Source organism: Ambystoma mexicanum, chromosome 2q (genome assembly GCF_040938575.1).
Source record: "Ambystoma mexicanum isolate Mex_15411 chromosome 2q, UKY_AmexF1_1, whole genome shotgun sequence".
Classification (NCBI taxonomy): domain Eukaryota; kingdom Metazoa; phylum Chordata; class Amphibia; order Caudata; family Ambystomatidae; genus Ambystoma; species Ambystoma mexicanum.
The window spans coordinates 879,395,007-879,412,412 of record NC_090924.1 but is presented as its reverse complement, the minus strand read 5'-3'; the positions used below and the strand labels follow the sequence as shown (position 1 = coordinate 879,412,412).

Genomic DNA, 17,406 nt, shown 5'->3' with positions numbered 1-17,406 from the left:
GGGATTGATGGGCCTGGGGCGTGCAGATAAGGCACAGGAAGACTGCTGAATGGAGACACACTTATGTGGATTGCAGGGGGGCGGCCTGCTTGAAGGGGAGGCCTGGCTGGAGACACAGGGTCTGAGGAGGCCATGTGACCGATGGCCCCTTGGCGTGGGATACCTTTTGAAGTGTACATGCTATTTGGCACCTTGGCCTTTCGCGCCCCTGACAGCCCCCCATGCCAGTGCGCATCCACTGGCGCGAACCGCTTTTATATTAATATATAGTATATCGCCTTTATATCAATGATAGTATATCGTTGCTTATCAATAACAAATGCCACATACCGGAGATTCTGGTGAGCACAGACCCACACTTCAACCGGTGTATTATAGTGGTCAGGACCCTAAGGCCTGTATAATCCAATGGTAATTGTTAGTATAGATAGCAACCTACTGAAAGACTTTGAACAAGTGTTATTTAGTGCATGCATTATCGAGAATATGTTATGTTAGCTTAGATAGATAGTGACCACCCTGCTTCACAGCGACCAGACCTTCACCCATTCGGAGCACAGATGTCTGACGTCCATCCTTGAATGGAGACACACTTGATTCATTTAAAAAATCGAAACAACCGTTGTTAAAATATATGTGGTGTTTTATTTTGTATCTTATTGTCATAACACAAAATTACAAGACTTTAAAGATTATACAGGTCAGGTTGCAGCACAGCGAGAGAAAATCCCCTGTACTGACCGCTGTCACTCGGGAACGTTTCTCTAATGGCACGAACGGCACAGGCGGGTATCACTCTTCGAACGCGGTGTCCAAGCCTCCCGTGGTGCCACCATGTAAAGGAACGATAGGCCACCAGCCTGTACCACCTGTGAAAAGGAATGAAACAAACTGTTTTTAAATGACCAAGATAAGTTTAATAAACGTTTATTGTCAATGAGAATTCTTGTAACTAATGGCTTTCTGCACGGACAAATGCTATCTAGACAATGCACACTATTGAACGACTTACATGCGTTACAATGATATGTAGATGTAATTTTGGATATAGTAGAAGAACATGAAATAGGAGTGGCATGACAAGCAGAGTATACTTACTCGTTACTCGGATTACGAGGACGAACAGTTGCGCGAAGTTCGTGCATAAGCACCATCATTATTCTCAACATGGCCCGTGTGAGGCAGGCTGCCCTGAAGTCTGGCAGCTCGGTGATGCATTGCGGTCGTGGCTCGCCTTCCGAAATGTAGGCCAGGCATCCCGAGTTTTCTCGGCAGCAGCAGTTCTCGTCCTCAGTTGGCATTAGCTCGCACCGATTGCATGTGCACCAGGTGGAGACGCCGTCCATTCGACTAGGCCCAAGCTCTTCATCTGTTGATTCGTCCTGCCAACTGCCGTCCGAATCCCCATCGTTTTCGCATACTTCCCTTTCCAGTAGTTCCTCCTCGGTATACTCGGGCTCGTACATGTAGGGCATTATTGTAGCCATTGTGTGTTAAACAAACTAAAATAATTTATAGCGGTGGTACTGGTATCTGTTCACACGGGCTACAAGCGGCGAAGGTAGCTGACCAGAGCACTGAAACGAGTCACAGAATACTCAAAGTAACACAGAGAGAGGAATGGAATCGAAAATCTGCTGCTGTGTGTTGTGAAACGGTCTGTTTATACTTATTGAGGAAAGAGGCGTCCTGCCATTTCCATGGCGACACGTCATTAGCTGAAGCGCAGTGAATGTTGACACAAGACGTGCTTTGGCGTTGGGAAATGGGCGGTATGAGTCTGCTGATGACAGGCTCAGGGGCGGGGGATTTGATTTAGTGCCGCAAAAGCAGGTCAGCCAGGGCGATGGGGGAAAAGATAGGATTATCAGAAAATGGCGGCTCCCTGGTGCTTTTTTTCGCGTGCGTTTAATGGACGAAAACTCGGGTAAGGTCCATAGGAAAGTTTTCTAAAATCGAGCCACTTAGGCTTAAAAAAACATGGCCGACCTGTAGGGACAATAACATTTTTTACTAGACCATGCCTTTAAGCATATACTAGGAAACAAGAAATATGTGTTTGTGCACCAACTATATAGCTTTTGTTGGTTTACTCAAGAACCTTGAAAGAACAACATTTCTGATCCATAGATTTCTTAAACCAATATTTGGTTTCTGTACTATTTATTCACATAGAACGGTCCAAAAACTAAATTCCATTCAGTGTTAATGTCTTATAACGTATCTACAAATAAATCTTGTAATCTGCCAAAACGTGTTTCAACCTTCCAAAGGTCATTCCCAAGGTATGTATTGTCACAAAATTCTAACCTTGTATTCTTTATAAATTGACTTGTAAGGAAGAAGTCACAATATCATGATGCTATAATCATCAGTTATGTAAGCATCCTAGAGTATAGTTTTCTTAATCTCAAGGAGTCTGCTTCTTATATTAGTTCAGTTCTTGTGTAATGATTCCTAATAAAAGGTGGGTGTTTTACAACCCGGCTGTTTTGCAGCTGCATTACAGGCGTACCGTGTGAGGATGCTTACATAACTGATGATTATAGCATCATGATATTAACACTGTGGATTGGTCATTAATCAGAATACTTTCATCAGCCTGAAAAACCTTGTAAGAGTCTCAAAGAGCTAATGCAACAATGCTGCTACCATTACAATGACTGGGGTTAAGGTCACCCTGCACAGTCAGGGTCATCCTGACGCTCACTCGTCGTGCTCCTGCAGGTATGCTCTAGGATGAAACAGCACACACAACTGTCTGTACTCATAACACTTTTGAAGAATTTCAGCACTTTCGAAATGAAATAAACATGCTGCAATGCTCCAAAAACAAGAGTGTCAGACTATATTACGCTCATGATCCCGAACAAGGGTGAAACCTGGTATGTAGTTTTCTGCAGTTTTGAGAAATGTCTATCTCGGGTTGATTAAGTTATGTATAAAGTAGTACTACCATTTAAGACAACTGCAATTTTCTGGAGCAAAAGGTTTGCATTTGGGTTAATTTGCATACCCACAATGCCTTGCTGATGTGGCTCTGTACTCGAGCTAAACTTCCAGTGATGGTTAATAGGTGGCGCTGTGGCATGTGTGATTTGGCTCCAGTGGATTATTCAGCTTCCACATTTCATTGAAAGGGTCTTTTAAGCCATTTTAAACCCACAATAACATTGCTGGTGCTTGATATATATCATGGAGTTGTTCAAGGCCGGCTTGAATGCCAGGTCAGCACTTGCAGGTCCCTGTCATTGCTGACCACGTGCTTACACCTTACAGACCCTAGTTATAGTAGCCTGCTAGCATTGTTAAAATGGGTCAGCATGGCACCCAACTAACTCCATGGCAGAGCCAGTCCTCTGGCTCTTGCACCTTAACTCCTGTTGTGACTCCTGCTGTACCGGTGGCCTCTGGCCAATGCAGCCTCTGCAACTATAGTGCCCCAGAACTATGGTGCTGCGGCTCTCACTGCTCATGTGGGACTAACATAATGGAACCTCAACACAAGAGGTGCAATGCAACTGGCCAATGAACGGCACTCTGGGCATCTGGGAGCAGCTGATTGATACAAGAGGCACAGTAACTACTTCTCCACAATCTGCGGTAGAGTGTTATAACTCCCCCAAACCAGTGCATAAAATGAAGCATTGATGAAGAATTATAGTAAATAATTCTTAATATTTTCAAGAGTGCCTTCCACACCAAAGCTGCAACCTTATAGAACAACCTCCCACCACAAATAAGACTGGAACTCTCATACATTATCTTCCGAAAAAGAAACTCAAGAGCCACTTGTTTAGATAACTCCCTTAATCTAACCCGTCTGAAATTCTGTAGATTCATGCTGTCCCGTGCTTTGTTTGTATAATGTGATTCTGCGTGTACATGTTGCGCCCTGATGCCTGCGTGCTATGGCGCGGTAGAAATAAATAAATGAACTCAATGCACTGAGCAGAAATATTGAGCAAGTTTGGACAGTACCTTTTTGCAAGAAAGCAGTCTCTTGTTTTCTCACCGACGTACATAATTGTGAATGCACATGGATGTGCTTTGAAAGTAAACATTCTTAAATTAATTGGTCTTGCTAGTGGATCTACCCCAATGTGTAGAGTAGTAATGCATCATTTACCCAGTTTTCGGATGTATGTTTGACCCAGTAAAGTAAGACAAAATAGTAACTGTTCTTTATCATATCAGTTGTGAAAATAGAGCTTTTTGGTGATCCCTGCAATCCCCAAAAAGTTGTAATAAGTGAAAAACTGTTTAACGGCATAATTCTGTAATGTTTCAATCACAATCAAGAACCATATTCCTCTTCTATTAAAATGTTACAGTGAAAAAGAAAAGGAAACGTATCACATAATCTTCTGTACGTCAGTAGCTTATTTCTTAGTTGGTTAGCGCGCCTTTGCCAGAATAAGATCATGGCTACTGGGTGGTGCTGAGGCATGAGTGACTTAGCTGAAATGGCTTTTAGTCTACTTTTACATTTCAAGTGGAAGGGATTTGTTCAAGTCTTTATAAACCCACTATAACTTTACTGTGGTCTCTGTCTCTCTCTCTCTCTCTCTCTCTCTCCCCTCCTCTCCCTGTCTCCCTACTTTCTGCACCCATCTCTCTCACTCTCCCCTTCGAACTCCCCCTGGTTGCAACCTTCTATCTGCCTCAAGTTCGGCAGCCCTGCATGTGCCCCTGCCTGCATCAAACTGTGCATATTTACAGTGATCTTGAATAACCTGCTTAATTAACAACATCCCTCATTGGTGCTTCTCTATCTTCATCCCCCTCTCCCTCTCTTCCCCCTCTCATCTCAATATTGCAGGTCTAGTTTCCAGGTGGGTTTTACCAGGTGTATCATTTTCCCCATTTAGGCTCCTCCGCTGGTGAGGGTAATTTCTTTCCCTCTTGTAATGGTCTTTAATTATGTCCCGTGCTCCCTACTGATAAGTGTGTGAGGACTGGGGATGAAGGGGGTTGCTTTTGTGGCTTTGAGGAGGGTTTCTCTTGTCGGTCTTCTTACTTACGGTACACGGCTTGTGTAAACATGCACCAGAAGGAAAAGTGGGTGGGGCGAGACCAAATGTCTTCACCAAATGGGGATCCTGTTTTACTACCCTTCTCTGAACCATATAAAGACTCTGCAACATCTACCACTGTCAATAGGAAGCCAGATGGTTTGAGACTGTGAATCCCCCCAACACCTCCAGAGTGCACATCACTGAGCAGGAAGAAAACCCTGGACCCTCCACTACCAATGACCTAACAACTGGTTATTGTCCAATGGGATACTGTCACAGATGTCACACCTCGTTTTTAATAAGATCACTCGGGTAGCCAGTGGTAAGAGATTAGAGAATGTTGGTAAAAAAAGAAAAAGAAAGCAGAAAGGAAAGGAAAATGAGAAAGTGCAAAGAGAGGTGGAAATGCCAGAACGAGAGCAGAGTTGGGGCGAGTGAGATAAAGAAATGAATGAAACAAATATAGTTGCAAAAAGATGTAACTAAGGAGAACGAAGATTGGCAACAAATGCAACATGTAAAATAAAGCAAATAGAGTAAGAAATTATCAACAGTAAGAGAGAAAAGGAAAGGGAAATGAAGCTGATGAAATGGACAAAGAAAAATGCAGAGACAAGAAAAGAGGAAGCAACACTTAGTAGAAAGCGATGAAAGGAAAGCTAGCGCTTGAAAACAGTCTGAAAAGGCGAGATAAAATAAATTGAGAAAGGACACTGGAGAAAATGAATAAAGGAAATAACATAATTATGGAACGGTGGAAGTGGCAGCCATATTTTACTGTATGTATAAAGGAAATTGGAAGTCAGCAGAAAGGTCCATGGCCTTATAAAGGCATTCAGTATCGTGCCTATATGTGGTAAATAACTCCCCACTGACCTGAAATTTCCTACTAACTATGGGAGAAGTCTTCCAGCTGTTGGCATGCTAATGCTAACTGATCATAGTTTTGTTCCTCTGTGTATGGACTGAAAATAAGAAATGAACCGACTGTGAAGGCATGTCCTCTCCAAGGAATGTTTCTCTCCAACACTTAAGGTCCACACACTCTCAACTCCCTGCTGTACCTGAGAGTGGGTGATCTGATCCTCACTGTTTCCTCCCCTAGTTGCTTGTAGATCCATTGCTGCCAAAATGCATGCCCTCCCCTGTTGTTAGCTCCCAGCTTCCTGTTTCTCAGCCTCCTTCACCATGTTCTTCCCCTATGATGGTAAAACTCTCTGTTGCTTCCTGATGCTACATTCGCACTCAGTAAATACCATACCTTACCTTTTCAGTCGCAGGAGATACATGGACACCCATTCCGGAAATAACTTGTGTCTTGCAATATCTTGAAGAGCCCAAAACTCCTAAATAGATTAACATATTTTTAATAAATCATGAGGTTTCATATACGTATCACTACTCAATTATATTTTTAGATTTCAATAACATCCAACAATGGCTCATTACACAGGCAATACAAATGGTAAAGAAACCATAGCTGCATTTGGGGATCATTCGGGATTTATGAAGCCACAGGACATTTGTGCTCAAATCTAAGTAGAACAGATGTGCAAAATAGCAGCACTTTTTGAGCACTCAAAGAAGGAGCAAGCAATATGGTGTGGTTATGTATTCACTAGAGGCCCACTGTGATATAGCCATGATATATGGAGGAACATTGTCTGGCTGCAGGTGAAGGTGAGTGTCACCACCACCTCCTCCCACATTGTTGTATGAAGACTTCCCTGAAGGACAGGCTTACCTGGTTTAAGGACAGGCTTACCTGGTTTGTGGATAATCTACCCCCCGCTGGTGGCTTAAATAGAGGTAGCCCAGGGTTTGACTCTGCCGGGCAAACACCATGGGTGGGATTGCAAGGACAGAAGAATTTAGCGGGGCAACCTTTGCCATGATACTTTGTCTGCGCATTTTCAGAAGACCAGCAATTTGCTTTGCGGCATGTGTAGTGTTGGGCCATGTCCTCTCGAGTATCCTAGGAACTCTTGAAACGAGACAGAGCCCCAATTATATGCATCACAGGCTTTAAGAGAAACACAGACAACCTTGCAGTTTGGGTCTTAAACTTCTCTGTCAGTTAAGTGCTGCAGTCTTGCTATGTCTCACATAGCTTATTCTATTTATTTTATTAACGGCATTTATAAATAGCAAACCTTACCAAAGTGTGATTATTGGCATACTGTACAACATGAAGAGTACGATTCAGCAAGTCATTCCACAATAAAGGAATAAAATATTACAAAATAATACTCAACCCCAATACAATAAATTACCAACAAAACTGAAAATGACTATCAATAATTAAAACTGCAAATCAGCTTTATTTATTTATTTTTATTTATTGGATATTTGTAAGGCGCCTCTACAACAAATGGTGTTTCAAGGCGCCACAAGAAAAAAAAGGAGGAGTGGACAAGGGAGAAAGATAACAATTACAGTCCCACTAGGCCTTGTGACATTCGGATAGAGCAACTGCAGTAATAGGAAGTGCAGGAGGGGGACGGAGTGCCGGTAGAGCGAAATGCGAAGTGCTAGGGTGGGAATGGAAGTGCAGGGTAAAGAGGAGAGAGTGCAAGAGAAGGGGGAGGGGAAGAGGGCAACAGGGGCTAGGAGAGTGCTAAGGGGAGGACAGGGGGGTAAGTTCCAGGGATTGCATGGGTGCAGGGGTTGAGGGTCCACATGCTAAGTGTGAGGAGGGGTGTGAACTGGGCAGGGGGCATGGTGCCCTGTAGAACTTAGAGGGAGACAGCCAATGCAGCAGACAGGGGTGTTCGTAGGGGAGAGGGAAGGAAGAAGAGAAAAGGAGGGTCTTGAGGAGCTTCCGGAACTTAAGGAGTTATGGCTCCAACCCGAGAGGGGCAGGGAGACCATTCCCGAGGGAGGTTCCTGTGGATGAGAGATATCTACCCCCTACTCTCTGCTTAGAGAAGCGTCTGATCTGCAAAGAGTTGATGCTAGAAGACCGAAGGGCTCTAGCAGGGAGGTATTTAGGAAGAGAGCGTTGGATGTATCTTTGTACAATGTCCATGCATAGATGTTAAATTTGTCCAAAAACAATTAAAATTAGTTAATCATTTAGGAAAAAGGTAGATTTTCAATTGTTTTCTAAAGTCAATTTTGATGGGGTATCGAATCGATGCAGGAATACTGTTCCTAAATCATGGAGCTGCAGGAGAAGTCTTGTTTCTGGGTTTTTGTTTTACAGGACAAGTTTAGTTCAATTATGTTAACTAGGAGATTTCATCCAATAACAGGTAGTTTGGAAGGAAGATATGAAGGTTGCTCTTATCTTAAAGCTTTGAAGAGGAAGCATCCTAACTTGAAGCAGACACATACATAGGGGCCAATGTAAAGACTTCAGGATTATGTACTATGTGATGAATCCTGCAGAGTAGTCACAGAATCCCTGACTAAAGTCTTCTCTCAGGTGGCCAGGGTAAGGCATGCGCTTCCGGATCCTAACCCTGGGGTGGTGTTAGATGGGTGGATCACCTGGGAAGAGAAGGCCCCCATAGGAGAGCTGCGCAAGGAGAGATGCAGTATTCATCCTCTTTGGAGGGTGTAACTTCCAGAGTGCCAGAATATTTGATGCTGTGCTGTCAAAGTCAGACTACCCTTTCTAAAAACACACCCCCAAAAGGTTATTAATTAAAGCTTTTATGGTCAATCTAGAAATAAAATATATCAGGATCAGACCTTAAATGCCATTACTCCTGATTTATGTGATCCAAGGAAAAAAGATTAGTTGCAAGGACGTTAAGGTGAGAACTTAATGCAACAAAACCCTGGAAATTCAGCTAAAGCCACCTGAACTTCGCGCCCCTTGTTGCGCAGACTATGACCACAATGATGACATCACAGATCACCCCCAAATAGACCTGTTGTTACAAAACATGTGTTTGCATATGTACTTAACTTTTTAAAGTATTTACATGTATATGTAGTGTCCATGAATAGTTATTAAAGTGTTACAGTAACTGTGTAGAAAGACTACACTCAACATTTTAAAATAAATATCTACAAGACTACTGCCCACACATATGTAGATATATATATATATATTTTATTGAAAAAAAAAAAGATTTATAGCCGTGTCTACTAAGGATGCATGCAGGGCTACATGCAGCAACAACTTAGGGTTACCCGCGTGTGCGAAATGAGCCAATAGACGTTGACATCCTTCAATGCGGCTATGTATCTTCGCGCCTCGGCTATTCGACGCAGCTACTGATCTTGGTTTGTATCCGCGGCTACACGCACATTTTTCTGCAAGCCCCAAATCAAACTAAAGTGGCCTTCAAACATTCAAATCAAATAAGTGAACAACTAAGTACATAAAATAACACACACAAATAAAATTCATACTGTAACATCCACATCAAAATATGATTATTGCACTGAAAATGTATATTTATAGACGTGACTTTAAATATACCCGTGGCGCCAGCCACAACAAATAAATTGCAGAATAATATTAACACGCCCACGCACTTGTTTTTTCCTAAAGATAGTTATACAAAAAGCCCCTCCTGGACGTTTGCTGATAACCGCAGCTAATCGCAAACAATATGGATTCAAAATTGCATTTCAACTCCACCAAACTCCCCAAACTGTCCACAAAATGCCTATCAGCCCCCCTCCACTCCTCATAGTCCTCCTCCACTCCCCTAGTCTCTTACAATCCCCACTGAATTCATTTAAGATGCCACCCCACTCAAAATTTTGGATAGCTGCAGCTACCACACTTTCACAAACACACAACGTGTCATTTGACCGAATATGACATACTACAGATATCACGGCTGGTTTGAAAACTGTGTGGCTGACTGGAGACAGTTGGCTGTTTTGGTTCCTGGCTTTTTGTGAGAAACTAAATATTAACATGGACCTAGGTTTGAGAGATTTTACAATTAAATGGTCTGGATTGCAGGCAATGCATTGGTTCCAAGTCTTTCCAAAATTGTTAAGTCAGAGAAATAGACGATACCCAGACGTCATACTAATTAATTGTAGAGGCAATTTATGGGGGAATGTGTGAGGTGTGTATCTTACTTTAATGATAAAACAAGACATGGGAAAATGAATGGAACTATTTCCTCATTCCATATTTATCTTTTCCAATCTCACTCAAAGGCAACAATAGAGATGAACCACAAGATTTAATGGTAAAATTGAGAAATCCCAGAGAAATGTTAATAAAGCAGTTTCAGCATTAATGATAGACCACAGCCAATTATGGATTTCGAACAACATACAGTTCAACATGGCCAATTTCTATAGACATGACGGAATACACCTAACCGATGAAGGAAATGCTGTGTTCCTTCATAACATCAAAACGGTACTCAGGATGTGCTAAAGTTCTACACTCAGTGTACCCCAAAACAGTCCTTTTAAGGACTACTCATCATACATAAATACACAAATACAATAAATAATAAAAACATGTTTTATTATACCCGCAGTTACAGTCATTGACTTTTACCATAACTGTGGTAAAAAAAAGTCAGTTAAAATTGAGAGTGACTTCAGGTTTTATACTACAATCCATCTTAAATGATCATTACAGTACAGCACTCATGTACTTATGTAAAGCAACTGAAAAATAAGAAAGCATAGAAAAATACATAACAATAAACTAGGTAGGCAAATATTTCACAGCCACACAATATAATACCATAAGTGAGAATACACAACCTTAAGTACATTGTATGGCGCATCTAAAACTAGACAATTGCGCCATTTTATATTAATTTTGTTAAAGTATTTTCTTCTATTTTTCTTCAAAGTCTCACATGCTCAAAAGTCTGAAAACACACATCCAAAATAAAAAAGACTATGTAATACCTACCAGGTCATTGACCATGGCCTTTGGGGATGGCCAGTGATTTTTCACCCCCGATGTCACTATATCTATACTAATAACTTTAGGAAATTAATAAATCACAGACACTCCCAAAAATATAGCCACGAATGCAGAACTAGTCTTACCGGCGGGTAGCTGTAGTCCTTCGTAGCCTCGGATATAGCCGCGAATATTATCAAAAAACGACGCCGCAGGCCATCATTAAGTGCCCCCTCATCTGTGTCAGCTCCCCCCACTCACCTCCTCACCTCCCCTGCCTCCTCCCTTTCACCCCAAAACACACGCTGCTTTTGTGACGCAGTTTGCTTTCAGATGTCGGCTATTAGCACCTATAGCCGAGGCTACACAAAGATTTGTGTTGAAATTCCCCTTTTTATGAACTCTGAAATTATTATCATTCAACAATTACTTTAAGGCCCTTTTCTAAAACACCTTCCATAAACAGAGTGAGTTTGATAAGGTTGAAACTAGGACCTTTAAAAGAAGCCCAGACTTTAGGGATGTCATGTCCCATAATAACCTAGGTACTAGGACGAGGAATAAGGGATTGGAGGCACAGGACTGCAATATACAGTCTTGTGTTTCTAATGGCCCACACATGAGTGGGACTTTTGATTATTTAAAGGCCCTTCAGATGCAAGCCATTAGAACTCATGGTGCAAATCGTGGCAGAAATAGCTGGAGAAGCAGTGAGCAGCCGTGCATGCGAGCAGATCTGAGAAATGAAGATGCCAGGACTGCCGCTGTTGATATAGCAGGAAACGGTGCTGAGAGAGTCGCGGATTAAGAAACTCAAACTGCTGAGGACACGCAGCGGGAAGTGTTAAGATGACATACTGCCTTCTAGAAGAAAGAAGTTTCCCATTCTATGCTCCTCTCACTGGTGGTTGAGGATCATCGGAGAAAACCAGGAGCAAAGCTGGCTCCTTTTGGGAGAGACACAGGACACTTTACCGGAGCAGTCAAAGGTTCCGATTGTGAGGACTGACGAGGTTGCAGCAGCAGCGAAGAGCACGGAAGCACAAGGAAAGACCAGTGAGTTGGCCTATGAAAGGTGACCTCGGAGTGCTCTGTGAGACACTGCATGCTGCGTGTAATTATCTTAAATGCCGAACTAATGAAAGAAAGCATATAAGAAACGAGCTGGGGGGCAGATCTCTTCGGCTGGGGCCTCCCTTTCGAACAGCCTCCCGGCCACCTTGAAACTTGAGGAGAACCATCTCCGGTTCAGGAAGCACCTCAAGACCTTCCTCTTCGCTTATGCCTTTGCCCTCCTCTCCCCTGCTGATCTGTTTTTCTCTCACAGCATGTGCACCTGGCCACCCTCTGTCCTTCAGGCCCAGGTACCTGCTCACCCTGCCTCCCTTCTGCACTCCCTGCGGGCCACCCCTTGCACTTGGATCTGTATCTGTACGCGTACAGTCCCCCATTCTTCTTCTGCACTTATCAGATATACCATCTGACTTACCATGCACTTTCTGGCTGCACTACCACTTTACACTCCCTTTATTTATTTATTTTTACTTATTATTTATTCTGTTCCGCACTTTGCACTTCTCCCACTTCCACGCACGTCCCCCTTTTCCATGCACATGCACGTTTTTAATGTCACTGGGCCTAGTAAGATCGTTGTTTTTGTTCTCCCTTGTTCCCCTCCGTTTGCTTGGTCGTGCTCTGAAACACTTCTGTATGAGCACAATATAAATAAAATATCTGTCCACATGTCAGGATGACCTAAGAGGAAGAAGTTAATTGTTTTGGATGCCAAATTAATGAGAAAAAGCAGATTTGCTACTATCCACATGTAAAGAGGAACCAAGCAAAAGAGATTTATAACTATCATTGCCAAAACCAAGAGGGGGCAAGATTAAAAGTAAACTGTATTCTACATTGCCAAAGCCAATAAAGGGCAATAGTGAAACCTAACTGTAACCCATATTACCAAAGCCAAGAGAGAGTAATATTGAACTTTCATTGCCAGAGCCCAGAGGGTGCAAGATTGAAATCTAGCTACACCCAACATTGCCAAAGTCAAGAGTGGGCAATATTGAATAATGCCAACAAACCTGGGCTAAACTATCATAGGAAAAGGGGAAACAGTTGGACATATGGCAAGTGAATAAGTGGAATGAAACCACATCAATGGGCGTTGTAGCTTTATAGAAGAGGTTTTGAATCTCAAACTTATTGAAAGCTGAAGACTTTATTAATGCTTGAAGTTAACCTCATCACAGAGTACTTGTAGTAGTGGTAGTTTACCGCCCAACTCGTGATGAGGCCCATTGTGCTGAATGAAGTGGATGTTAAACCAGTAGCCTATGTTGGCAAACAGATTGACTTAGAAGGTTGGTTCTGGTCTACCATGCGATTTAAGGACAGATCAGAAAACGGAAAAATCAATATTTCCAGCAAAGGAACATATCCACTACTTAGTTGGTCATATCAAAAAAGACTCAAAATTAAACTCGTCCCCAATGCTGAGGAAGCAGTCTACGCTGTAGATTATGACAAATCACCAGAACTATTTGACCAACACTCCGTTTTTTGAGAGGAATTGGGCAATCTAAAAATGTTTAGTCGTACAATTTGCATTAAAACCAATGCTGTTCCAGTTGTGTAAACAATAAGGAACTTGAGAAAATAGAGGCACAAGGTGTGATAGAAAGGGTTTAGTTCTCCGAGTGGTTCTCACCATTAGCCATTGTTCACAAACCCAATGGGATAGTTAGATTGTGTATAGATTTGAGATGTGTGAATCAATGTGTAATACAAGATAGATATCTCTTAACCAATATAACAGAAATGCTAGGCACTATTAATGGTGCAAGAGTAATGAGCACTTTTGAATTAAAGTCTGCATACCACCAAATTGTATTGCATCCTCTTTCTAGGAATGTAACTGCCTTCATTTCCCCTGAAGGACTGTTTCAATGCAAATGCGTGCTTTTCAGCCTTGTATCAGCAGCAGCCATATTTAAACGCATAATGTACCAGTTATTTCAACACAAGGAGTTAATATATGGTACAGCACAGGAAGAACACAATGTTAGACTTCGGAGAGTGTAAGATACCTTCAAGGAAGCTGGTCTAACACTTAGTAAAGACAAATGTAAGTTTCATAAGTCCACCATAGAATATTTAGGACAGGAAATATCCGAACAAGCTATTAGGCCAATGAAAGAGCTAGTGAATACAATTTTAAAAGTTCCCAGCCACCGTAACAAGGAAAAATGTATATCCTTTCTAGCAATGGCTGAATACTACGGCAGGTTTATTCCCGAATTGGCTGATAAAACCTTTCACATGAGAAAACGTGTGAAGAAAGGTGTGAGGTTTCAATGGGATGATAAGTGTGAACATGAATTTGAGGAAATAAAAGTAGCCTTAAGCAATGCACCCACCTTGAAGAGTTTTGACCCTAACAAGAAAAGTATCCTCACAACAGATGCGAGCAATCATGATCTGGGGGCAGTATTGGCTCTGATAAATGAAGGGAAAGAGTATCCCATTGCTTTTACATCCAGGGTTTTAAGGGAGGCGGAACATAAATATTCCATGATAGAAAAAGTACTACTAGCAATTAAGTGGACGGTTGATAAGTTCCGTCCTTTACTTTGGGGTATGGGATGTGTGGTCAGGTCAGATGGCAAACCGTTGAGAGAAATGTTGATGACAAAGGGTTTAGACAAAGTGTCTTCAAGAATACATAAGTGGGTTGTGAGTATGCAAGATTACAACTGGGAAATAGAATATGTACATGGAGCGAGGAACAAAGCAGCCGATTGCCTGTCACTGACCAATGTTGTTAAAGGGGATGATGATGAGATTGAAGAGGATCACATTTTTAGCATTAATCAAGAGAGTGTGTCAGAGAGAGAGTGGGAAGAGGCTATGTTGGCAGATGGAAGTACTCAAGAATGTCAAGGATTGTCTGGAATGTGGATGCAATTAGACATGTTTTTTAATGAATTGCTAATAAACAAAGGCATGATTTTGAGAGGAGATCAAATGTTTCCACCCATCAACGTAAGAAAGAAAATGCTAGAGATAGCACATGAGGGACACGAACGAATGACAAAAACCAAACAACTCATAAAACAAGATTACTGGTGGCCCAGAATGGGTAGAGAGAGTGATTAGAGACTGTAAGAATTGTGAAGATTCCGCAAAGGGTTCTATCACAAGAGTCAAACCCATGACAGTAATGCCTATTCCGTCTGTACCTTGGGAGCATGTAGGTTTAGACATTGTAGGACCTCTAAGGAGTCAACAGACTTTACGATTTTGTATTGTATTAATAGATATGCTATCTAGATGGGTGGAGATTGCCTGGGTACAGAATGTCTCTTCTAAAGATATTAATACATTTTTGGAAGAAATCTTTAAGAGAGAGGGTTATCCCACGACCATTATAACAGATAATGGAGTTCAACTTGTGTCTGAAGAAATTGAGACATTTCTTTAAAAAAAGGCATATGGCATAAAACCAGCTGAATGTATCACCCAGAGACAAACGGAATTGCTTAGAGATTCAATAGAGTCATCAAGAATAACATCAAGGGTTCCATTTCAGAGAATGTAGATTGGAGGAAAGCAGCAAAGGACACAGTAGTAGCACATAGGTTTACACCTCATGCCACTACGGGAGTTTATCCCTTTGAAGTGTTGAGGGGAAGAAAGTCCAATACCAGAATTTGACCTCCCACCCCCTGGTTGGGTAGAGCATGCCAGAAAGACATTGACTTCAATAAAATTAAATGTGATATTAGAAAAGCAGGAAAAAAATGCTGTGTTAAGTAAGGTGCCTGGGTACGCATAAAACTTCGACACATGGGAGCAGGGAGAGGTGTTGATGGCCTGAGCCTATGGAAGTTCTAGAGAAGTTTCACGGAGCAGTTAGAGTCTCAGACGGCAGAGGGTGGAACATTAACAGAATATTCAAGTGTGTGAATGGTAAACATAAAAGCACAAGCACCACAGGACAGAACATTGACAGGAACAGAAGTTGTCTCAAGTAGGGGGAGGAAGGGAGAGGTAGAGAGGGCAGTTGCTTAGCTCGCCCCAAACATGTGTGGTAAACCGTCATACTTGAAAGTCTATGTAAGTTAGATAGAAAATGGACCTTAAAGCAGATGGTTTATATTAATCATCAGGGAATGTGAATATGTAAACATAAATGTTTTTCCATTGGAGTGTTTAATCAATGATCACTAGGATGAATACTGTTATTCATCACTAGGATCAATACTATTAACAAGCAATTGTGGTTCACTTTTCAATGTGTTCGGCTCTACACATTACTAGATAAGTACATATATAGCAAATTTACTCCGTTACTGTTGATGGAATTGAGACGCCAAAGTCTACTTTCCATCCACCAATATCAAACTGGTTATCTAATGTGTTACATGTTTTGTCTCTACACATCACATTCCAAGCATGGAATGTGGAGTATGGAATAAAATGAGAAAAATGCAGGAGAGAAAGGCAATTGAACAGATTGGACTGATGAGTCGTTGGACGTATGAATAAACTCAAATAAATAATCTTTCCTCCAACTCGTATCCTGTATTCTTTCACGAGTATACCAGGAGTGGGCCTAATCGTGGTAGTTTTGGCAGGTTAGTGTCCAGTGAAACAGAACTCGGATATTGAAAGGAACTTTGGGTTACTCTTGAAGTGGAATTTAGCTGAAGCTTGTGGAAAACTACTTTTTGCCAAGTGATGAACTTTGTTCAACCCTGAAATAATTCAGGTGTCCAGTGAAACAGAACTTGGATGTTGAAAGGAACTGTGGGGTTATTCATGAAGTGGAATTTGACCACTGAAAAGACCTTCTACGTTTTGGAACCTTTATTTAGATATCCTGCATTGAGCTTGGGAAAGGGGATCTGAACCTGGTTACAAGGATCATTAGTTTCATTTGAACATAATTGCTATTTTGTTGAACTGAATGGCCATCTGTATTCCTGTATGATTTTGTTGTATGTACAAGTGTGAGGGACAGATACATTTTTATGTTACAGTGTTTTGCTTTAGTGTTAGTTTTGTAGGCAGGGAAATCCTCATCCGTTTAGGGAAAGCGAGGTGTTTATTTCACCCTTATACTTTAATAAAATGGCTAATTGTGAAAAACCTTAACCAAGTTGTCCGCCTCGCATTTCTGACCCCTCACAACACAGAATAAGATTTTCTGGCTCCAGTAATAAGTTTAGCAGCAGCATGGAAGACCAACTTTAGAGGCTTAAGAGTACAGCTTGGAATACCAATAGGTAAAGCATTCTCCACATCAATGTGAGACAGGACCAGGGATTGAACCAAACATCAAACTATCATAGATGGGAAAGTTGATAGCGGGCCAATTGTACTTTTTTAGATATATACAGCCTCATTGATATATTTGTATCGATAAGAAATTCCAAAGATTTAAGGGAAGGGGACAATTTAAAAACTGTATTTCCAACAGTAAGGAAAGATAGACAAGAATTTAGTTGGATTAGCCTTATTCTCATGGCTCAAAGT

General features: G+C 41.6%; 1 protein-coding gene across 7 annotated transcripts in view; it reads right to left on the bottom strand.

Moving 5' to 3' along the window:
* The window catches only part of LOC138569804 (protein adenylyltransferase SelO-like), a 1,380,025-nt gene that overhangs the window by 194,215 nt on the left and 1,168,404 nt on the right, over window positions 1–17,406 (bottom strand). For all 7 annotated transcript variants that reach the window (XM_069648140.1, XM_069648139.1, XM_069648135.1 and 4 more), the window contains one exon: window positions 6,285–6,364. In XM_069648140.1, the coding sequence (XP_069504241.1) occupies window positions 6,285–6,364 (80 nt within the window). The remainder of the gene's footprint in view (window positions 1–6,284; window positions 6,365–17,406) is intronic.